A 25944-nucleotide genomic window follows, 5' to 3' on the forward strand; every position below is an offset into this window, starting at 1 on the left:
AAGTAAGATACTGAGTTCCTGCTGTCTGTGGGAAGAAGTGAAGCACATTTGCTGGTCAAAGGGTAACTGCAGGTAAGTGATTCTAAGACAAAGTGTGACCTGGGAGCTGGACATAAGGTAAAAAGCCCTACAATGTTTCACTCATGAAACAATCTGTGGCTCTCATGTTTCTCTCAAGTCATCCTGGAATAACCACAGCAAACCCCATTGAACATGGAAAATATCATGTAAACAGAATGACTGCATCCTGCTGTATTTGGTTGGTATAATTGTGTTACACTATTCAAATGTCATATCCAATTGGATGTAATTATGCATTTACACAGAAAAATAACTATTCTGGATAAGGTGTTACTAATAAAGTTTGTAAGGTGTGTGTTGGTTAAAAAGAAAGATACAATGTTACTGCTACTGTTCCTCAGCCTTTAGATACATGTAAAACAAGTATACTTCAAGTATAAGCAGGAATTAATGAATTAATCATCGCCACAATAATTATGGATGAAAAGACATGTTTGTCCTTCATCAACAGTCTGTCTTTGAGATCATAAATCACACAATCACAGTGTCTGGACATTTCAGTCCATTGGCTTCCAAATCTATCTTGTCAAGTTCAGTCAGTGTTTACTAGGCAGCCAACAGTGAAGGAGACAAGGGGAGCAGTGACTCAGTGACATTAAATAAAGAGATAAGACCTATTACATCAGGCCTTTGTGATACAGATAGGCCATTAGCAGTTCAGCTGTGACTCAGATTTAGTCTCAGACTGGTACATTTGAAAGTCTGAGATTTTTCTGTGTCTGTTCCACTTTCTGTCCACAGTCCAGACACATGAACGTTAGAGGAACTTGAGACCCTAATTTTCCTGTAGGACAGGGTATAAATGGTTGCAATATAAACAGTACCTACAATTCACCATACAGTTGAATGTAATTCCACCCTGCAAACATGAGTGACAATCACTTTCTTACTGCAAGTACTTTTTTTAAAAACTCTATCTGCATGAATGAACCACAGACATAAATATATCTGACTGGAGATTTGTGTTACAACCTGTTCTTTCTCTGGATCTTTTCTGGTTCCAATACTGGTTATCAGATTACTGCATCCTACAGCTGCAGCTGCTACTACAACCAGCCTTACATGTTCTATTAATACTCTTACTACTGCTGTTGATATCATTTCGCATCACTAAAACACTGATCAATCCTACGATAGTGGACCAGAGACGAGTTCTGCTGCATATCAGCTCAGATGTCCCTTACTTCTTTCACTCCTTCCTCTGTTTCTCCACTCCATCCACCCCTGTCCTTCCATTCTGCTGTGATCAGGCTGTGTATTTTTTCTTCACAGCTAATTTGTTATCAAAGAGAAGAGCCAACATAAACGTCACCTGCATCTGTGTGGGATTCCTCACACTGACTGAGGTGAGTGGCCACACACTGGGCTCAGTGGATACTCAGCAGTTGTATCAGTTTATTGCCACTCAATGGCTACTGTCAGATATCAGCTTTAAAAATTAAGTAATCACTCCATGAAATTATTAAATTAAGTTGATCAACAGAAAATTAATGATTATTTCTCTTTTAAGTCATATCATCAAGGCAAAATAATAAGCATTAGGTAACTACAACATCCATATTGTTAACTAAATACCTTTGGATTTTATGCTGCTAATTAGACCTCAGAATAACAATATATAACTGCAACATGATGAAATACACTAGATCAGACGGAATCATAAGCAGCATAGAAATCCATATTTTCAGTACATAACTAATATACATTCATCTGTACCAGTCCAGGCCGCATACAAACCAGAGCTGAGAAACAGCACAAGACAGAGAGAAGAATAAAAGAAAGATAATGAAGAGGGAGTGAGAGACATGGAAAGAGTCAGACAGACTCAGGAAAACAATGGAGAGTGGAGAAAAAAGGACAGAGTTAGTGTGTAGAGGTCACAGGGGTTAGTTATGTAATGATGCAATAACTAGACAAGCAATCTGCTGGGTCTGCCTGCCCGTCTGCATGTTCGTCTGTCTGTCTGTTTGTCTGCATGCTTGTCTATCTGTATGCCTGTCTGCATGCTTGTCTATCGGCCTGCAAATCAGCAGCCAATCAGACTTTCTAAGAACTTAAAATTCAGAATATCATGAAGACCAAAATGAAAGACCACAAATACGAATGTCAGTTGCATCGCCTCCCTTCCTCCAGTGATAAGAATGTAGCTCTTGCTAGTTCTTGTTGTCAGCATTTCTCTATCACACTCTTTTTCTAATCAAGTCATTTTACTCATGCAAACTGTTACAGCATTTGCTCCACAGTAAAAACCATCCACTGGTGCCTCCGTGCTTCATGCCTATAATCAGATTACACCAAATTCCAAAGAGTGCAGTGCTCACTTTGGCAGGTGTCCATAACAGTGAAACTCAACAGTTTCTTTTGGTACTTTTTCTGTGAAGCACGTGTAGATTTCAACTACAGAAAGAGTCAGTGTACTTTTTGAAACTGAGAGCTGCTTAACAGCACCAGAGACGAAAAAAGTCACAATGGCAGCGACTGAAGAAAGCGAGGAGTAACAGAGCTGCAGGGTGGTGAGTATGACATGACTATTGAATATGCACGTGGACTAGTTGAGCACGAGTGTTGCCAGATCACCTCCATGTTTATTAGACAGATTTTACTTGTTCCATTTGAGCCTTAATTACATAATTTCAGTAACAGCTTTAGTTAAGACTTTGGTCTGTCTGTCACTGGAAGATGTACTGAATCTGGGTAAAAAGTATCATGTTAATTATTATGTTAATAGGACCAGTGGTTAGTTAAATTTGTGACTTAAAGTTTTCACAATTCACTGAGCTACAATTCCCATGAATACCACAAAAGAGTAGAGGTGGAAAGCAACATGAAGTTTTTGTATTCTAGTGTGTGTGTGTGTGTGTGTACTTGTGCTTGCTACATAGTAAGGACCAAAAAAAGTATTTTACTAACAGAGTGAGGACATTTTGGGAAAGTGAGGACATTTTGGCCGGTCCTCACTTTTTGAGACACCTTCAAATCACATTTTGAGGGTTAATACTTGGTTTTAGAGTTATGGTTAGAATTAGGTTTAGGTTAAGGTTAAGGTTAGGGTCAGGGTTAGGCACTCAGTTGTGATGGTTTAGGTTAGGGTAAGAGGCTAGGGAATGCATTATGTCAATGAGTGTCCTCACAAAGATAGAAGTACAAGTGTGTGTGTGTGTGTGTGTGTGTGTGTGTGTGTGTGTGTGTGAGAGAGAAGAGCTTTTGTTTGAACAGTCCTTTGTTTTAAAGGTGCTGCTTTCAATAAAAGAACATTCAAGCTACAATAAAAACGTTCAGCCCTGCAAGAAATACAGGCTTCTCTTTTTCTGTCTAATGTGTCTCTTCAAATCTTTTAAGCTTATGATTTCACTGATATCAGTTAAAACTGATTGCACTCTCTTCCCCAAAAATCTGTTATTCACAGCTTCTTGAAGCTCACAGCTTCATTTCCCACTTGCATGTGTGTGCGTTGTACTAGATTTTGATGTTGTTGCTATGACAATAGCAGCAGGGCAGTGATTTGACAAATGAGTGAAAAACATGGGAGTCAGACAGCGAGAAAAACAACCAGTTAAAAACTGTGTAGAAGTCTTTGAACTCTTATCTCCCATGCGTGTGCCAGATGGCGCTGTGCACTCTGCTATTACATAATCAAAACACTGAATCACATTTCCATGCACACACTCACAGCCACTGTCAGGAGCACACACACGCACCAATATGTACACAGTCCAAAACTATATGTCATCAATGTCAAACATTTATGAAGCAAATCCTTCAGTAAGGGACAGACACAAAAAAATTCAGACTAAAAGTATGACTATGCCAGAGACACACACTCAACTATGGCATGAGCATGTCTACCAAGAGCACTGTTGTCTGAGTGTGTATGGTACCCAGTGTGTATCATAGTGTGTATGAGAAACAGTGTGACATACAAACAACAACAACAGAAACACCACAGCAACCACACTGCCACCACACCAAAGCATGCGTGTATGTGTGTGTGATGACAGAGACACAGAGCAGTCTCACCATCAGAGTGTAGATGTGTTCACTGATAATAACACACACAAACTCAGACACAACAGACACAACAGAGTGGGACGTTCAGTTGAAACCACTCTCAGTCAAATACATTTTAAATGTGGTTTCAGCTGCTACTTCACTCTGTTCACTCATTCAGGAGCCTGACAACGTTAGCCCACAGTAAACCCATGTCTTTCTAGAATAACCCTTTAGCTCTGGCATTTAAACACGACCTTCAAGTTCCCAGCATCAGCCTAAAATCTGATCCTGTTCTATCTGAATCTATACACACTATATACTCACAAACAATGGATTTCTGACTGTTGTTCACTTCCAGTGAGCGAACTACAAACTAGGCTGTATTGTTTTCTTCCGAGCTTCTGCTGTGCCACATGGAATGCAGAGCCTTTATTCTATTTCTGTTGGCTTATCTGGTATCAATATCAGGATCAGGGAGAGGTTTCAGTGCAAGAACACTAGCAATTCAACTATTCTGCAGTATCTTCCTACATAATACATCCATGTCTGAAGAACTATGAAGGCGAGGTACAATAAGACAACGTTTGAGACAGTTTCCACACACAAAGAAGCAACAGAGTTGTATTGTTCTTTGTGTATATAGTGTATAGATGATTTTGATATGCTCAGTGTTTGATGAACATTTCTTTCTGTAAATACTGTGACAAGTTAAGCTTTGTTTCTCTCTTTCACTTGCTTTGTTCTCTCGATGGCCTCTTTCCATCTCTGGCTGGTTTACTTTCGTTCTGTCTTTTGCATACACTCCTCTCTTTATCTCACTCTTTGTAATCACATTTAATCACTTTTGAACATCAATAAACATTCAAGAGATCTCAACCTTTTGTCCAAATGTTGACTTTAGTGGCAACCAGTGCTTTCTTACTCTGTAAATGAAAATGTACATGAAAAGAGCCAGTAACTATGGCCTAGCAACTTCAGGACTTAGGATTCTGGTTCTTTTGTTGCAAACGCAGGTAAAGCTCCAAAGGTTCCTTAAATGGCTCTTTGGTTCTTGCAAATATTTCTGAATGTTTCTGGAAGCCCAACAGACACAGTCCAACACTTAGCAGAACAGCTGGTAAACAATTAGTGAAGGAGGCAAATCTCTGTGAGAAACAAATCTGACAAAGACCAAGACAACACTGGTAACTGTGGCAGGGCTGCCACTCAGTAACCACCTATATCCAAGAACAGAGATGAACAACACAGAGTGAGGATGAAGAATGATCAGAATGACCCAGATCTGTATTTAAATGAAAAGCATCCAATACTTGGTGGTAAACACTGCAGTGAACGTTGAACATCATAAACAGCTTGGTCACATGGCTAACTGTTCCTATTACAGTGTCCAGCCTATAAATAGAAGACAAAGGTCTTACCAGGGCAGGCCACTGTATGTGTTTGGCCTTGGTTGCCTGCAGCAGGCCTCCTGTTCCTCCACCTGCTCCTGCTCCTGCTCCTCCTGCTCCCTCCTTCCTCTTGGCCCAGACCAGCTGGTGCTCCAGTAGAAACAGCTGGAAATCCTCATAGACCTTGACCCACTCTCTCTTCTCCCACTCCTGATCATCAAACTCCACATATACCTGCAGATCACACAGAAAAAAAAATTCAACAACAACATCACAAACAAAAATAAACCAACTGAGTGTAGTTTGGTTCTGTATGTTGACTTGGTTGAGAGCTGTCTGTTTGGACGTTTGCTTTCAGCATGAATGTTTAGCATTATTAAATGTTTTCTACAGTGCAGGCTAACCTCGCACTAACACCAAGACCCAGATTCAACCATTTAGCACTTTAGAAGAAGAGATGGTGGAAAAGAAGACAGCACAGGAGCACATTTTTACTCTTTCCTGCATGTGATCTTCTTAGAGAGAGAGAGAGAGAGAGAGAGAGAGAGAGAGAGAGAGAGAGAGAGAGAGAGAGAGAGAGAGAGAGAGAGAGAGAGAGCGAGAGAGCGAGAGAGAGAGAGAGCTCTCTGTCACTGTCTGAGTCTCTGTTTCAGTTCAGGTGAGTGTCATTAACTCACTTTAATTAACAATTTCTTCTGTCATTCTAATGCCATTTAGGGACACAAAATGGATTAGACTGACAGAAGAATCTCTCTCTCTCTCTCTCTCTCTCTCTCATGGCACTTAGAGCACATCCCAAGTTTGGTGCAGATCAGTTCAGTAATTTTTGTGGAGTCCTGCTGAGGTGACATCTTCAGGTTGGGTTCTGGGCTGTCAGTCAAAAACAAGCAAAGATATTTGATTTTAAACATAAAACAGAGGAGCTGCAAAGACCAATTATTTTAATTATCTGATGATCTGAGTATTATGTTCTCAATTAATAGATTAATCTTTTGTTCTACAACATGTCAGAAAAAACAGTTTGGTTATACTGATTAATTTAGATGAACAATGTGATATATCATTTCAGTTTGATGTGTTTGAGAACTACTGCTCTTTTCCCTCAAATCTGCTGCCATTATTAGTGAATGTACCACATAATTCGTAAAAAAAATTACCTTGCCTCTGAACATTTTGATTACAATTGTCATCACAACGTAATTGAGGCAAAATAATTTGTACTATCTATAGACCATTTGTAGGAGACAGGGTTGTTGTTTCAGAGCCGTCAATCTCTTAGCGACTGCGGAAACGACTGGTGATGCCTAAAACTGATAAACCTCGATCACAGGGCTTCTCCTCTTATAGGCTGATACTGATGGTGCTCACGGCACAATGTACAATCTCAGTACAGCCTGATCACAACAGCCACAGTGCTGTTGTGGGTTTACCTGTGAAACACTGTGCAAACCGAGCACCACCTACGGACATCATACTAATGCACTGCGACTGCATTTTAAAAGGGGGTTCATTATCACAGCGGGGCTTGACACTTTGAAGTGCTGCTACCATTATAGTGGGCAGAGGAAATAAAATCAACCAATGCATTAAAAACACTTCACCACTGACATCTTGCTGCAAAGGTGAATTGCTGGTAAGATCGCAAAAAGATCAGGTTTTAAAATTCTTAACAATACAGCAATCAGGAGTACAGCTAAATATTTAGTTCCTCTTTTCAACATTCACCACAGCATTTAGATCAAAGCCATCAGTCAGAAGAGAAACCAGTGTGTCTGTAACACCCGTATTGTGACTCTCCCTCTCCATTATATATCCCTCCTCCTGCAGCAGCTGGCCTGTTCTCCTGTCAGTAATGTCAATGAGGCTTTCGAAGGCTGAGGGATCATTCTGCTGTCTTTTCACCTGGTGTGACCCTGGGGTGGTTTTACTGCTCCATCTTCAGTATGCAGAGATGCACTGAATAACACACTGGTGTATCTTTAGGTGAAGGTGCTACATAATTCAAGCATGACAGCTGCCTTTCATTTCTTTTTGCAGGAAAAATGCATGTGTGTACCGACATAGCAACAGCCATATATCCCCCTGATCCTATGAGCAATCAATGCTTAAACCTAACCCTGAGTTATGTGTTGTAGCTCTCTGCAAAACAAAAACACCTCACCACAAACATACATAGCAACTGGCTTAAATATGTTTCGATGTGTTGCAGTGTCTTTGTTTCTGCTGCCTGTGTTGGCATCTCTGTCATTTATTCGTCTGCATGCAAATAATGAACATATACCACACACTCACAGGGTAAGGGATGCCATAAGAAGAGAAGAACAGAAAGACAGATCCTGTCCTGCTGTCAGTGTCATCTGTTTGCGTGCACTGATGACTAACAGAGAGCATATTAATAACCTTGACACGTCCAGAGCTTGGATGATACTGTATTCTGTCGACACAAAGAAAGTACACAGAGTACACAGAGTGTTCCGCTGAGAGAAACATACACATGCTAGGAAAGGAGAAAACTCAGTGTCTGGTGAGTCTGTTGCCACAGTAACTGGAGGCAGCAGTGAGTACTGGCTGTGGACACACACACACACACAAACACAGCTCTGAATCAGTAGGCTCCTATCAGCCACAGTGAGCAGAATAAGAGACAAAGGCAGAGAACAAAGGAGAGCAGATGCCATACTTACAACACTGTACAGCATCTGATTTTATCAATATCAACTCTCACCATCACTACAGACTATGTGTCATTCTCTTCTGATAGCACCCATTAAAGACATTGAGCTAGACACAAGAATAAAGCTGACCATCCAGTACGAGCCCCTCTACACTGTGCAGATGGTGTGAGTGTGAGTATGTTTTGCTGAATGATTCAGGAGCTCAGAGCTGGAAAAGAGAGCCCAGCTTTCAGGGGGCCCACAATCTGTAGTGATGCACCTGATGGTTTGTTGCATCACACTGACAACACTTATCATTCAGCATCATCCCAACCATTCACAGCTACTGTCAGGGATGGCTTTTATTCAGTTGCTTATGAAAGGTCAAAGCAACACAGACGTCTTCACATATGCTTATTTACATGTTTATTTTTCTACTAGTGCTGAACTGAAAATTTACATTTGACTCAAAAACAGGGACACAACATTTCTTCAGTACATCATAATACCGCACTGCTCACGCATACAGTGTAAGCCACTGCTGATCTCTGTATCTCATTTTCTCCTATGATTCAGACTGAAATTATGCCTCATTCAAGACTAATAAACAAACACAAAAGAGAAATAGGTACCACAGTTTTTCAGTGTGTCTATTTCTGTATTATTCACATAAAATTACAAGGTAGGAAACAACCTCTTGAGTATGCAGCTGATATATGGCCAGAGACAGAGAGGTGTGAGAGGACAGAGTGTGCACAATGAACTGTATATACACTCACTGAGCGCTTTATTAGTAACACCTTATCCTTGCACTTATCCAATCTGACAGTCTGATTCATGAAATCCTGCAGATACAATGAGGAAAACTGTGATCTCATTGACTTTGACCATGGCGTGATTGTTTGTGTCAGACTCTAGGGTTTTTACTCAGAATGGAGGCAGAAAGCAAAAAATATCCAGTGAGCAGCAGCTCTGTGGAGGAAACACTGTGTTGATGAGAGGTCAGAGGAGAATGGACAGACCTGTGGGAGCTGAAAGAAAGGCTACAGTAACTCAGATAACCACTTTTTACAACTGTGGTGAGCAGGAAAGCATCAGAATAAACAACACATCCCACCTTGATGTAGATGAGCTACAACAACAGAAGGCACATCAGGTTCCAAGTGTCACCAAGAACCGAAGCCTGAGGCTGCTGTGGACACAGGCTCACCCACTCAAACTTAATTCCAATCAGTATTGTTGCTGACCATGTGCTTCTCTTTAAGGCCACAGTTTATCATCTTCTACCGTCGTCTACAGTCAGTGAACTTCAGTGGCCTCCCCAGTCACCAGATTTAAGTCCAGTACAACAGGAGATTGGCAGCATGAATGTGCAGTTGACAAATCTGCAGAGATGATGTGATGCAGTCATGTCAACATGGAGCAGAGTCACAAAGGAAAGTTTACAACTGGTGGAATCAATGACATGAAGAGCTGAGGCTGTTTGAGAGCAAAGTATGAACTACCCAGTGTTAGTGTGGTGTTCCTAATAAAGAGCTCATAGTGTAGATTTAAATGAGATTGTTTTTGCTTGTTCACACACCCTCTATGGCCGTGTAATGGGTGTATGTCAATGTGTGTTTAGCGGTGCACAATGTATAATCTGCCCATCACTAAAGGCTGCAGAGCTGCTTTCTGGCTGGCTGCACCAGAGGCCGCTGACAACCAATGAGCATGAGGCGTGAAAGCAAACGACCAATGCAGAGAGAGCAGCACTATCTGCCTTTTAAATAGAACACCACAGAAAGCTGGAGAAAACACATACCGATACAGAGTATAGAATACAAACGAGAACAGAGTGACTGCAGAGGAATAATGAAGGCAATATGACGTGACAGGAAGAGAGCAATGAAGGTGAGAGAATATCTTTGTCTGTGTGCTTTCTTTATACCGTGATTTGAATGATAAATTGTATTACTCAACGACTTGATGACCTGGATGTGAAGAGTCAACAATCTTGGAATAGCCTGTCCACAACCTTCACTTTCATTTGGCAGCAATGGAGCTGTTGTGTTTTAACCCTTTTTGATGACTGAAGGATGTCAAGCAGCAACATGACGCTCTTCCTTATCTATCTGCCTGTCTCTCAGTCCCAGCCTTGCCCTGCTGTAAATCATGTCCAGATACACACATGCACACACACTGTAAGCTCTATCCTGTTCTCCAAAAACTCTAATCTGATTTATTGAGCCTGACTGCACAGAAAACATGTAGTCTAGCCAGGCTAAAAAGACTCCTTTATCCCCTTTACCCCCCAGCCCACAACCCCCGACCCCAACGGTCGTGCACACATAGAATACATAGTCTAGAGTGTGTGTGCACACACACAAAATCACAAATAGATAGGGTTTGATTCCAAATCTTCCCACCACTATGTTCGGTAATAGTATCACAACCAACCCTGCTGGAGGAAGCTTTACATCAGGCTCGACATTAAATGACCTCAGTCTTATTGTGAGCAACTTGTATTTGTCATTAAAGGGATATTCTACCCTCATTGATATCAAACAATATATAGTAAATGCCTCTTGGCAAAATGTAACACTGAAAGTTGCAGCACAAAGTACAGCCTCCAGAAAACTCATAAGATGACTCAACATGTCTCTTGCTTTAGTTTCAGATAGGTGTGCTTAATAAACTAGCAACTGAGCGTGTATCTCTAGTTTAAGTATCTACATTAAAACTCAAAAATATTAGATGAATTATTTAAGCTTGAGCTCATTTAGAATAAATATAAAATAACTTATTTAACAGCAGTAAAAAACAAAACAAACCAAAAGAAAAAAAACAAACAAAACTTCCAAAAGGGTGCCTCAATTGTTGCTGTAGCACATGTGCATGTTGTTTCATTGTAATCTGTCTCTGCAGAGGACCATTAGATTTTTGGTCACCTCCCTGACCAAGGCCCTTCCTGTTCAGTTACTCAGTTTGGCTGGATGGCCAAATCTAGGAGTCTTGGTGGTTCCAAACTTCTTGCATTTCACAGTTATTGAGGTCACTGTGCTCTTGGGACCACTCAGAGCCTTAGAAATGGGTTTATAGCCTTGCCCTGATCTGTGCCTCACCACAGTTTTATCACAGAGGTCTACAGAGAATTCCTTAGACTTCAGGGTCTGGTGTGAATTGTGGGACCTTATATACACAGGTGTTGCCTTTCCAAACTATGTCCAATCAAGTCAATTAGCCACAGGTGGACTCAATCAGGTTCTAGACTCATCTCAAGGAAAATTAAAGCAAACAGGAAGCACCTGACCACAGTCTGGAGCCACAGCAAAAGGTCTGAAAACAGTTTGATTTTTAATACATTTGCAAAAATGTCTTTTGACTTTGTCATTATGGACAAAAATTAGCAGATTTATTCATTTACAATTAAATCTACAACACAATAAAGTGAAGGAAGTGAATACAACTGCTTATTGCAAGATGATACAACAGCAGAGATGAAGATGGCAGCTAAGCCAGAAAAAGACAAGTCACTGCTGTGCTCAAGTGAAATCATCAAGAGCACAGACCTGCAGGGCACGAGAGGAGACAGACAACAGGAGAAAAAAGGAAAACAATGTATAAGAATGCAGTGTGAGTGGCAGAGGCTAATGAGGAGCATGAGTAAGGACAACAAAGCAAAGAACTAATTATGTAAGAAAAGATAAATACAACAAACAAAGGAGCAGGTGAGGGATAATAATGACTAAATAAAAAGGGAAAGAAGGTGAACAGAGGCAGAAAAACATTGAGTTAGAAAATATCAGAATGAAAATGGAGCAACTTTAAATGAGCAGTTTGTAAACAAGAGACAATAGGAAAAGAAGAAGACACAAGACAAAAAGAGGCAAAATGAAAGCATTCCATAAAAAAAACTGGGGGTTTTAATTCATTCATGCAAGGAATGAAAGATCAGTAAAAACAGAGGAATAAGGTGATGAAAGAAATGGATTCACAGAAATGGGGTAGGAAAGAGACAAAGATAGGCAATGAAAAGATGTGAGGAAGATGAAAATGATGAAGAGGGGAGCATCAGCAGTGACAGACAGTAGAAAATGACGCATGAAGGAGAAGGAATGATTAAGAGGAGGATGGAAGAGGGAACAAAAGGAAAGAAGGGAAGGATGTGGTGACAAAAACAACGAGGAAATGAAGATGAGAAGAAAACCATGGAGAGGAAGATGTCAAATGCAACTAAGGGCAAAAAGGATTAGGACAGAAAAAAGGAGGATGGATGAGATGAGCATAAAAAACAGGAGAGTCAAGCTGCCTGGAAACCGAGTGACTAGCCTACCACAACGGCAACCAGGTTGACAACACCGTAACCAAGGCACCTCGTCCCTGACAACGGACCAAATGATGCTGCTGCTGCTTTCTACTCCTAAAGAATATCAATCAGTGGGGGAGAGAGAGGGAGAGAGACTTTGATAGAGAGATGGTCCCCCAGAGGTACATAAATATATGAAGCAGCTTCTGAGTTGAGGGGCTGCTGGCTGGCTTTCCCTCGCAATTACCAACAACCAAGAAAGAGTCAGACAGAGAGAGAGAGAGAGAGAAACAGAGAGACAGAGGGAGAGAGTGAGAGAAATCTCATCAAGTGGGGACAGAGTGAGCACAGAAGAAGAAATCTCATCATGCAAAACAGAAATTCAAGTAGGGCTGCTGTGGGCTACATGTTTGATGTTCTATCCTAATACAAAACAGAGACTCAGAGAGACACACTGTGTGTGTGTGTGTGTGTGTGTGTGTTTGTGTGTGTGTGTGTGTGTGTGTGTGTGTGTGTAAGGTTTTATGACTACTGAAATTGCTACAAGGGAGAATGGTGGGGCAACTGACATGACGATGAATGAGGACAAAGAGACATAGAGAGGCATAGAGAGAGGAGTGCAGTGAAGAGATGGAGGGATGGCAATGTGGCCACCCAGCAGCTAATCATGCATTATTACACTGAAGAAGAATGGGCTGTGCTGTGTGTGCTGCTTACATCCAGGCCAACAAATCAACATTTTTCAGCCAATCTACTCCTTGTTGGCTCTTCAGATGCACGCACACACATGCACACACACACACACACGCACACACACGCTCTTATACTTCAACTGACATATAAACACCTTTCATTGTTCACACTTGACGTGAAACTTTCAGTGCCTCAACTTCTTTTAATTTGTTCTTTTTAAATGAAGCCATTTGCTCTTCATATTTCTTATATTTAATGCTCTACATCAAGCAGTTGTGTGTTATAATACCCAAACCCCACCATCCTTTATCATGTTTACATACAGTGGTGTAGGGAGGGGTGGGGTTTGAGTTGCTCCACTGGTCAGCCCAGTGCCGTGTGACAAAGTGATGAAGTCACACCATTGGTAGGGCAAGTGTTGGAGTTTCCCCATTGCGTTGCTCTTTCAAGATGACTTTCCCCAAAAAAGCACCTAGCAATAAATCTAACGACTTTTGGACAAAGTTTAGCAACTTTCCATAGAAGAGAGTTGCCAGTGTTGCCGTATCAATGGTTTAGACGTGACTGCTTGTTAACATTTTTCTGATTGGGACATGTCTCAGTCACTATTTCAAACTTGTCTGACAACAGAAACAGAAAAATATGTAAATAAGATGAGGTTTATTGGGAATTGGGCTGTATTAAAATACTGTATATGTGAGCACAGAGGAGAGAAGCAAACATATAAAGGGATGACACCGACTGACACTGGGCAGAATGCAAATACAATGTGATGAGTTGTAGTTTACAGCGGTTCCATGGCAGTTTTCAACTATATCCTCAATTTTGCATATTGACATGAATGGCATTTGCATTTAACTGCGGGGCTTTGCTGTAGCTGCAAAAACTGTAGAAGCTGACGTAAAAAGTGAATATTAATGATACACATCATTCAGCAAGCATCAACTAAATAAATGGCTGCTTTTTCTGCATCCGTGATGCACTTAACATTAACTGAAGGTGAAATAATTCTTGTTAACAACATGAGCATTGCACGTGATTGCATACATCACACTTTTTTCGTTGCTGATGCCTGTAGTTGCGGAAAGAGGCTAAAGAGACGACCTAAGAGGGATCGTGAATGAATAAGGGATTTGTTGGGTGGGAAGCCAAATTTTTTTTTTCCCCTAACTATCCTGTCTCTCTCTCATTGTCACCATCATAATAAAGGAAAAAATGCCCAAAAAATAACCCAAGACGTCATGAATATCACAGTGTCAAATTCCACAGGCGACAGCTTTACATCAAAGCAACACAGCCAGACATTTAAGGTCAAGAAAAGAATTGTAATGTGTCAGTTAAGTCACCAGACCAATAAAATGCCCTTAATGGGGTTTAACAAGATTACAAAAAAAAGATGATCTTGAAATGGTCCAACCAGGTTAAAGATCCAACACAACAGAGACAGAGAGACAGGAAACAGCGAGGGGGAAAGAATGGCTCTGTTGTGGGGATTCACTGGGATGTAAGTAATGTGAAGGAGAGGGATGGAATAAGAGAGCAGATGAGCTGAAGTAATACCCAATGACAGCATGAAGAGACATCCCCTCTTCTACAAGGTCATCTCTCCCTCGTGCGCGCGCGCGCTCTCTCTCTCTCTCTGTCTCACTCTACCTCTCTCTGTCGAGGCCACATGGGAACCAGAGCAGACACAAGATGGCAAGGACGACAGAAAACGTGGAGACATGAAACGCAGAACAGAGACTTGAGAGAAAAGAGGAAAAAGTAGGGAGAAGGAGGAGAGAGGAAGAAAAAAATCTGGCAGACAAAGAAAAATAGATATAAAAAAAGATGGAGAGTGAGCTAGTGAGAGAGAAGCAAAGTAAACAGCCTTGAGCAGAGTGATGTGACCCATCTTCCCCCCTCCTTTATTCCTCCTTCATCTCTTCCTTACGAAGGATGTGTGGGCCCAGGAGAGAGGAGGGAGGGAGGGAGAGGTGAGAGGAAAAGAGGGAAGGAAAAGGCTCATCCAAAAATAGCTCAGTGTTGTTGTAGACGCATTACTAGGAAAATACTTACTCAAACACTTACTTCTGAGCCCAAGATTTCAGGCTGAATCTGGTTTATCTTTAATGTGTTTCCACCCTTTCTTATGGTATGCATCACATCAGCACTGCAATTTAGTCCTACACAAATATATGTTTATTCAGCCATTACAGCTCATTAGCCTTGAAATGCAAAGTAAACAAAGATCCTCTCTGTAATATCACCTCAATATATATAGTTCTTATTACCCGATGAGTCAATATCATTTTCAGTTCAGACTGACACCAACTAAGTGTCTATGCTTTACAAAGGCCACAACAGGTGTTACACTGTCTTTGCTCTAATCTAAAAGGAGAAGGAGAGTATTATTCTATATTTATATATTAATCTTTCCCTTACTATCGATAATGTCCATTAGGAAAACACAACCAGCAGTGTGTTAGTCCATCTCTCAACACTTTGATTTCTCGGCTCTTAGCCCTAAGCCCAGTGGTTCAAGACAAAACCCTTTCAAACTGAATCACAAATATACAGTTTCAAAGATCTCTTCCACAGTGTTCACTATTCTCTGCAGGGACTCTACAGGCTGAGACTTTTCAGTTCCTATTATACAGGTGGCCTATGTAGAATGTGGTCATAATGGGGTGTTGGGGTGAGGGGGTGTTTGCGTTTCTCTCTGCAGGAAGTGGAGGCCATGCTGTGCCTTCTTATTGCATTTTAATCTGTTGTCGGTTTTTATCATACCATATCTTGCTTCTCTCTTGTTTTTGTCCTTGTAATACTTATGTTTATGTGTACTTGTAATGATAATCAATCTGCAGAGACTGTAAAGCAACTCCTGTTGTTTTTAAAAGTGACTTGATATCTTGCTGAGAGATGTGGTGCTCGTCATCCAGCTCAGGTCGTCCCTGGAACTTGGTGCCACTTCCATTAATGGTCAGGGGAGGTTGGTGATGACACCCACCACTGTCATGTCATTGGCGAACCTGATGGTCTCAATGATGTAGTTCTTAACTATATTTTTGGACCATATTATGTATCTTGTAATCATCCTTAATTATCATCCCTGCATGGCACCCAAATAGAGCCTTTTTTTTGGTAAACTTTATTCTTTGGTGACCCCACCAAAGTGTCCGGTACAGTCTGTATGAGGGAATTATTATTGCAGTCAAACACATTAAGCAGTATCAACAAAAGCCATGGCTATGGCTGATTAGTGTCTCTGTACTTTTTTTTCTCTTACAGGCTTTTAGAGGTGTCTCATCTGTGGAGAACAATACTTTGCTCTGAGTGTGTACTCAGGAAGTAACAATAAAGAAGTTGAAAAAGAAAAGAAGAGGAGAAGTGTTGTGGAAAGCAGCCTGCAGCATTTTTCCTCTTGAAATCCAACACTGCCTGTATACATGATTCAGAGTCTGCTGACTACACTGACTTACAGACACAGACTTAGAGGAAAAATGCAATTTGTTTCCCAAGTCCAACCTTTAGGGCTGTCTGCCCTTCATTTGTCAGTGATCAGGTCAGATTTGTGTGTTCAGGCATTATTAAGCAGGAAATCAGCTCTTTCTGCTGTGGAAACAACACTGGTGTGCATATGTACACTACTAATGAAATGGCTGTCTCTACATACTGTAGTTTCAATACAGAGCTATTAAATATGGAATAGTGTAGGGAACAACAAAAAAGACTGTTGAATATTCAGAAGAAGGCAAGGACACAAACTGGAAGAAAAACAAGACACTTTTCTTTTCTCTCTGCCACTTTTTCCTCTTTTCTGCATTTTCCTTCCTTCCTCCTCTCTCACTCCATCTCTCCTGATAATACAGCTCTAATAATAGCTGAGTTGCATCGAGACAATCGTTCGGTGGAATCTAGGGCAGCTGCTGCAGAGGCAGTATGGGAAAATCCCTGTTGCCTTCTCCAGCCTGCATGCCTGCCTGCAGACTGTGCATGCTTCTGTGTGTGTTTAGTATTCTATCCATCCTGCACAGGAAGAGAGAGGCGGACAACTGATTACTTTTTACATCATGCGACAGCTGAGAGTTGGTTCTGCTGGATGTTTCTAAAATACAAGAGTGGCCAAATCTTTTATGAAATGTTAGGGTGCAGTCTATCTAACATGTTATACTGTGTCGGTCACCACACCTCTGGATAGTTCTTATGAGAAACAATGACACTGTTCAGGTCGTACTAGAAGGAGCACAAGAGCAAGTAAACATGTCTTTGTTGAAACAAACTAAAATCAAACTACTGCAACACACAGACCTATTTCTTCATATGTAGAATTATGATATAAGGATCATTATGACTGTAACATAATGTGGCAGTGTAGTTCACAGTTTGGCTAAGGATGCTCAGTTCAGTACCCATCATCCTACAGCCCAGTACACCTCATGAACCAATTAATAACTGTCACATTAGTTTAATAGTCCCTGATTAGGTTTGTCTTCGTGCACACAAAACAGAAATTCCTCTCATGCTGTGTGAGTGAGCTGTTGTCTGTTAGCCACGCCACGCGTGTTGCATAGCTCATGTGCAGAATGCAAATGAGAAACCAGAGCTACAATATCCTCCCAAGTCATTTAGATCTTCTATTTGGTAAAGCTACAACTTCCTAGTAAGTTATAGAGACACTGGACAAAGAGGTGGCTCGGATAAAAACTGTTGTTGTTCAGCCAGTGTTGGGTCTCCTGAAAAACAAAGACTCAAACACGCTAAAGCATGTGTGACAGCATGTGTTACAGTGTATGAGCCCTGCAATGAAAACCCTTTACAATGTGCCTATCAGTCTGATGAACAAGCACAAGCCGCGGTCATCCAGGAACTTGTCACTGCACCAGCAGAGAGTCTCCACTCAATCTAATCGTAAGTTGTTGAACTTTAATATATGAAAAGTTGAAACTAACTTCAATGTTTAATTACTTATCATAATGCTACACATGCCTGTATGATGCCATATTAGAGAACATGCAGGTTAGAGTCTTTTGTAAAGACCAAACATGACTGATATGTTGACATCTGCATTTTCTCACTGCATCTGCCAGTGTTGGTCACTGAGACACTGGTTAATGTTCACACTTCACACTCAAATAAACTACAGGTTGTCCTCTGTGTTTCTCCAGACTGTGAATTTTGTCCACTGTAACACTCCTAATGTAAAAGACAAAATGTTTGTGGTATTTGTTTTGTTGTTTGGTGAAAGGTTGTGTTTGACTTTTCTGCACTGGATCAGTGCATCGATGCATGTGTGGGCGGCCTGCTTTGACACTTTTCCAAAATGTGTGAGAGCAGCAGACAATATCAGAGTCTTCGGGACAATTCTATGTTCTAACTGGATTTACTAACCTCTATAGCTTCTGTGGAAATATCTGCACATGACATGACGAACATGTGGTGGTGTTACAACCGATTCATTAAGGTGGATAAAACATGAAGGTTATGGACCAGATTGAAGTGTTCAGCAATGTACTGGAGAAGTACACACCTGTGTGTTTACTACAGTTACAATATGCCTGGAGGCCAAAGATTGTGTTCACATCTCATGTTTTATGTTCTAATGATTTGAATTAGCTTGTGTGTCTCAAGTCTACAGGCCAAACTCTAGCTGTTATCAGCTGGAAAGTGATCATTGTGCAACAGTGGGACAGTGATGTCACAGTAGTGAAATAGGAAAGTAGAAGTGGTTTAATTATAGCAGCCTATCAGAGACACAGAGGTGACACTGTAAAAAACTGATATATGTTAGTGATGATGCTTACGCTGGTTTTTCCCCTTCCTGCTGAAGTCTTAGCATGTGCACAAACAAACAAACACAACAGATTGTCCACAACAGTCTTTGCTGCAGGACAATACGTAATCTTTTCAGAGATTTGGTGAGGAAGTATTATTCTGAGACAGCAGTCTGCAGTCTGCTAATCAGCTACGGCCTACTGATGACACACTGATAACTTGTGGATGAGTCAACAAGTTAGGCCAGCTGTTCCCAAACTGGGGGGTTATGAATTCTCAGAGGGTTCCAAAATGAGTGGTCACAAGATGATTATAGAGGAAAGACAATAAATATATTAATTGTTTCCTTTTTTGCCTTTTGAACCTGTAAAATACTCAAGCAAGTGAGCTTTAGTCACAGTTTTCTAGTGCTCAACTCATATCTACACTAAGGCCAAGGTGTCGCTAGTACACACTGATTTGTTATAACTGCAAACCACTGAGTCCACTGTTGGCTATATGTAGTCTGTGCAGTTCAGTTATGAACTGCACAGACAGATCAGATCATATTTTCAATATCAATATTAAGAGACTGTGAGATCAGGGACAAATAAAAATCCAGTACAAATTAAAAAAAAAAATACACATCATAGGCACTATTCCACCAATATCACAGACACACACACCAAGGCTGGCCAGATTACCATCACGTGAATACCCTGTGGTGGCCAATATGGGAAACAGGGCTGCGTCCTACTACTGATTCATGTGACTTCACTAAGACTCAGCTGTGTGTGTGTGTGTGTGTTTGTACTAGAGAGAAAGAGTAAAGGAGGGAGAGAGGAGCTCGAAGGACGGGGGGGGGGGCCTCTGGGCAGCAGTTTTCCATACAGAGAGAGAGAGAGAGAGAGAGATAGAGAGAGAGAGAGAGAGAGAGAGAAAGAGGGAGAGAGAGAGAGAGAGAGAGCGTGTTCTGGGGTTGATGTACTGAACAAAGAAGACCTCTATTTGAGCAAGCATGCAAAAGTAGGTCTGCACTAGGTTTGGAGAGCTACAAGAGAGTGTGTGCGGTGTGTGCGGTGTGTGCGGTGTGTGCGGTGTGTGTGTGTGTGTGTGTGTGTGTTGCAGAAGACAAATGGTCTCTGACATCTCAGGCTATAACAGAGGAACTGCCTGGTACAGGAGAGAGAGAGGGGACAAAGATGGGGGAGGGAGTGCAAGAGTGAGAGGAGCTTGTTGGTGACCTTAGATTCTTCCTTCACTTTATATAAAACACTTCACAACCCCACCAGCACAGATGTGACCATGTCTTTGACAGCGTGACTCAAACTTTCATTAGCTGCTCTCTCTGTGGTTCTGTGGCTCCATCCACATTCATGTGGTTCAATGCTATTTGCATACTGACAGTCGTCTGTCAACAACTGCATTTTCAAATGCTTTGAATGTGGTAAGTACTGGTGTTATATTGCAGTGTTTTTCCTTGCCTTGGCCTTAACCCAACCAAATCCTTAACCCCAACCAGTTATCTTTGCAATGCTCAAACAGCAATAACCTAAATTAAGCCCTATGGGGAGTAGTGCCACAGGAATTAGTACGTGAAGGGGAAACGTGACACAAGTCCCTGCATAGCAGATGTTACATGAACACAGTGACACATTATGTGTGGGTTGTAGCCTTCATGTTGTCTTTGTCTTCTTATCTGTTTATGGTGTGTTAGTACGGCCCACAAGGTTTCAAGAAGCCAAGCCCAGTATAACATACAGGAATTTCCAATGGCTCAAATTATCTTGGTGAGGGAGAAATACATCTTTTCTACAGAAACAAACTGGGGACAGAATCATCTGTCAAACGACCAAGAATTACCACTGTCATACAAAGTCATGAGAAGGAGCTCAAAAAGAAAATCTGAGAAAATGCTGTCAGAGAAAATGATTCTGATAAATATAATAAAGAAAGGGATGCACTTGAACAAGATCAACAAATGTGATTCATTTTATGCTTAAATGTAATTATTCTGTTTCACGAGAGTAAATGTACAGCTTTAAGAATGAGGATCATCTTCAAGTTGAATAAACAACACAATTAACAACTTGTCTGATGAGGTGTTTCACAGCTCCAAAATGTTTTTTAACAGCGGGCGTTGAAAAAGTGTAGCTCATCTTTTCATGAAGGTTTCTCTCAGTACATGGCCAATATGCTATTTTCTTCAATCTAATGACCCATCACTATCATGCATTCTCTGACAACCTACTTTGGACTCATACTGCATGATACTGGTACTACAGCAAAGTATGATGGTGCAGTGACATTCTTGCATTCTTGAGGGAAAACCTGCCAATGCAATGTTTAGATTTCTGCAGAGAAATCCACAAGACCAGGTTCCTCTTCCTGCCTGTTCTTTCATTCCTCTGGTTTTCCCTCCAGTTGGGCTGTAAACATCTATCATAAATACTATGTGAAACAAATTATTACTGCTACATGAAAGGAATCTGATCAACATTTCTAATTAGAATCAGCTATACATTCCACAGGCAACCATTGTAGTTTGATGAATTAAAAGAATATTTAAGGGTCTCACATACAAAAAGTGTTTGTGCCTGCGAGTTGTTGTCTGATAAGAGTGATCACTCTCTCCTCTCACTCCTCCCTTACGTGCTCAGGGTGTGGAAGGATTCCAGTGTTACCTGTCTGACATCCAACTCCACACCCACAGATGCTTCCAGCCGCCCGGAGAGCAGAACAACTTGTTTCCAGAGGCTGTTATTCTCGTGGTGTTAATTACCGTGAATGAGCTGGCGCGCGCGCACACACACACTCACACACACACACACTCACTCACACACACACACACACACACACACACACTGCGTCTCCCATTTCATAGCACAAGACACACGACTGCTGGCACTTTGGAAAATTGAAATGTCTGTTACTACCCTTTCACCCACTCCCCCTTTCTCATCTTCACCTCCTCTCTCCATCTCTTCATTTTGCAGAGTTATTGTTCAGACACACTAACCTGTTATTACAGCCAATAGGCACATTACAACTCAGTGAGCACAAGGGTTTGTATAGTTAGTAGTTCTAAGTAAAGTAATCAGAGGTCAGGACATGTCAAAAGAAATGAGTTGTAGTTTATGATATAATATCACTGCAAAACCCATAACCCTCAAGATTACCACTTGTTATGTGCTGAAATCCCATTCTTGGCTCACATGATGACAACTGAACCATAACAACTCCATTCACTCCTCCGTTCACTGATGAAGACATGAAGATGAAGACCATGAAAGTTCCAGAAAAAGCTAGCAAGTGTACCATGAGTTACACAGATAATGTTACACAGCTATTATTCAAAATGTAAAGACTCAAGGTTGGGTTTCACTTTAAAAGTGTTTTCCACCTGAGCTAAGTTAGGTCTTGACTTTAGAAAAAGGAGTTCAACCAAACACAGCTGAAGGTGAAGCAAGAAGTTTGAAACCAGCCAGAGACAAGCAGCGACAAGCAGCGACAAAACCAAACACAAACATTCACCCAGCACCGCTGGGTTAGATGAGACAGATTCAAAACAAACTGATGATTCATGTGCAAGGATCTGCTTTCATTAAAAAATGTGTAGGGAAAGAAAAGATCTACAATCAGGATGTGTTAGTTGCACAAGTATGGATAGTTTTACACACACCAAGAAAACTGGTAGTTTATATACAAAAAACCAAGGCCCACAGGTCTAAATGACTACAGACCCATTGCCCTGACCTCTGTGGTCATGAAATCATTTGAGTGCCTTGTCCTGTCCCACCTCAAATCCATCACTGACCCACTCCTGGACCCCCTGCAGTTCGCCTACAGAGCCAACAGGTCTGTAGATGACGCCGTCAACATGGCTCTCCACTTCATCCTCCAGAACCTGGACTCCTCAGGGACCTATGCCAGGATCCTGTTTGTGGACTTCAGCTCTGCCTTCAACACCATCATCCCGGCTCTGCTGCATGACAAGCTCTCCCAGCTGAGAGTGCCTGACTCCACCTGCAGGTGGATCACCGACTTCCTGTCTGACAGGAGGCAGCACGTGAAGCTAGGAAAGCATGTGTCTGACTCCCAGACCATCAGCACTGGATCCCCGCAAGGCTGCGTTCTTTCTCCTCTGCTCTTCTCCCTGTACACCAACACCTGCACCTCCAGCCATCAGTCTGTCAAGCTCCTGAAGTTTGCAGACGACACCACTCTCATTGGACTCATCTCTGATGGCGATGAGTCTGCCTACAGGTGGGAGACTGACCGTCTGGTGACCTGGCGCAGGCAGAACAACCTAGAGCTTAACGCTCTGAAGACAGTGGAGATGATAGTGGACTTCAGGAAGAGCCCAGCCCCACCCACCCCCATCACCCTGTGCGACTCCCCCATGGCCGTCGTGGAGCATTTCCACTTCTTGGGAGCCACCATATGGAACTACTGCTCATTCCCGTTACATGCACAGTGTAAATAACTATACAGATTATATTTAGATATTTTTTACATTGTCTATATTTTTTGCACTACATTCCCTATGTCTTTATCATTATTGCAAATATCCCACATCTTTGTGGTATATTTTTTATCTTAATTTTATTTTAATCTTATTTTAATTTTTAACTTGTAAATTCTACTCTTATTTTACCCTAAGTCTATTTATGTTACTGTTTGCACCAACCACCAGCACAAATTCCTTGTATGTGGAAACATACTTGGTAATAAAACTGATTTTGATTCTGATTCTGATATGGATTGTAGCTAGATTGTACTAGGTTAGACCTAATGCTAGAAAGCCAGGCATGTAGAACAATGAGGGTGTGTAATGTGAAGCACATTCATGGCTTGGATCTGCATACAGAACAACATCTGGTGGACTATTTAGAGCTGAATGTCTCAAACACACTGAGCTAACAGCAAGTAGGCACCACGTCAGTATTCCCTTCCTCTGTAACCCTCTCCCAGTCTTCTCTAATCAACAATTCACATTGTTCTATGAGGGACACGGTTGTATTTCTATTCACACACGAACATACACACATACAGCAAGTATATATGACTACTGCCTAATTCAAGAATTCAGACCTCAAGTAAGGAAGGGTTATCAAACTGACTAGTTACACTCCCTCTTAGGGCTGCACAATATATTGTGTCAGCATTGACAGTGTAATGTGAGCATGTGCAATAGTCACACCTCCGGAACCTGCAATGACAAGTAAAGCAAATTAACTTAAACACATCTTGCTATAACTCTTTTGCTGCTTGGTACAAAATGAAACTTGCAAGACTCTTGTTTTCTTTGCCTTATCTACAACAAAGGTTTGTCTGCTGTGACATCACTTAGTCTGGGGTTTCAAGGGCTCCGACGAGGGGGTGCACTTCATCAATTTATCAGAGCCCACTAGTTGCCTACAACAACCTGTGACAGGCCTGTTTTTGGTCGTTTGAAAAAGTGACCAAATGAACCTTTTCATTATTCATTTTAACAATCATAATTTAGAGAAACATCTTTTGGCTGCTGCGAAACTGAACTCACTTGAGAAATTCAGAAACCTCTTCTCTTGCTTCGCTGGCCAATGAACAAGTGTGTATGTTTGTGTTAGAGTGGACACATCTGATAATGGTGGCACTCAGCTGATTCAGACCCCCTGGGGAGAGAGCAGTCTGCTAATGAACGAACCCGGTGACACCGCTGTTAAGACTATGTAATGGAGCACATACACATGGTGAGCTTATTTATTACAAACCTTAGTAAAATAAAGTGAAATGATTTATTCTGGCTGCCCCATGAATATGCCAATTATTTTAGCAGTTTCCATAAATAAAAGGAAGAATTTTAATAATTGTAATGGCTCTGTGTGACTGGCTCTCACTCAACCCATCCTACACACAAAGGATGAGCTCATTCTCCTACAAATGGGGGCATCTGTTTATTAGAACAGCTAGCATCTGATCTATGTGACATCTTCATGCAAAGCACAGACTCCCTGTTCTGGCAGATCCAGGACAGAATTCAGTATTTCAAATAACACAGTTCATTGTTACTGCCTGTCTCCCATTTCACATGGAGGATGAATTCAGCTCATGAGCAAGATTTTAAAACAAAGACTCATGTGCTGATAATGAAACATCTCATTGTGAGAGAGCAGAAAGTCCTCATAGTAAATGTAAATGTAAATCTAGCTCAATGTATGTGGCTGCTAAATATCCAATAATCTGCAGAAACTCTGTGGGATAGATCCCTTAGTGTTTGGTTGCAGTAGGAGAGGAGAGGACAGTTTTGTAGCATTTTATGACTTTTACAACATTAACACAACAATGCAGCCAAAAACAGGTTGGTCACACAATTTACAAAAACAACACTGGAACGCTGACCAAATGAATGCAGCTGTGACATTCACTGTAAAGAATCACACACCTCAACCATGTTTCAACAGGGTGATTTTCATACAGCTTGGATATAAACAGCTGTCTGGAAGGTAAATGATCAAATCTAAAATATTACAACATGGTTACTAATGTGTCAACAGTGATGTAAAGTGCCTGGGATGTTTGGTAAATAGGCTTAAGACAAGCAAAATCACTACTCACCACTACTACTGATGTTTTAACCTGATATTTCCTAATCAACTGTTTTCAGACACCAGCCTGCAGCCCATCAGCAGGATCCAGTTTCCACTCCAGCTTCCACTCCAGCTTCACAAATCCTCAATGTGACAGGACACTAGAAAGTGACTCCTGGTAACATTACACATCCAGGTTCTGATTGTTAGATTTCAAACCCTGGTAGACAACCAATCACTGTAATAGCACAAGTGCAATAAAAATATTTTTTCCCTAAAATCTCTGAGTAATCATTTTAAATCATGATCTTAATTTTGATCAAAATAATGTTGATTATCATTGTGGTCATAATTGTGAAGCCCTTCTCAGTCTAAGAGATAATTGATCAGACCGATGCAAAGTGTTACAATATACATCAACACAAACTACAGGACTCAAATCTAAACTGTAGATGAGATCATTTTACCAAACAACTCACAACATACAGTTATATTAAAGCAACAGTTCTGATCATTTGTGTTGCTGATGAAGCCATCTCATTGTA

The 25944-nt window shown here is 41.2% G+C and overlaps 1 protein-coding gene across 4 annotated transcripts in view; it reads right to left on the reverse strand.

Moving 5' to 3' along the window:
- The window catches only part of jmjd1cb (jumonji domain containing 1Cb), a 124705-nt gene that overhangs the window by 70058 nt on the left and 28703 nt on the right, over positions 1-25944 (reverse strand). For all 4 annotated transcript variants that reach the window (XM_071463645.1, XM_071463647.1, XM_071463649.1 and 1 more), the window contains one exon: positions 5490-5693. In XM_071463645.1, coding sequence (XP_071319746.1) covers positions 5490-5693 — 204 coding nt within the window. The remainder of the gene's footprint in view (positions 1-5489; positions 5694-25944) is intronic.

This window comes from Trachinotus anak, unplaced genomic scaffold (genome assembly GCF_046630095.1).
Source record: "Trachinotus anak isolate AG129_WGS33_773 ecotype Australia unplaced genomic scaffold, CSIRO_AGI_Tana_v1 ptg000025l, whole genome shotgun sequence".
NCBI classification, from domain to species: Eukaryota; Metazoa; Chordata; class Actinopteri; order Carangiformes; family Carangidae; genus Trachinotus; species Trachinotus anak.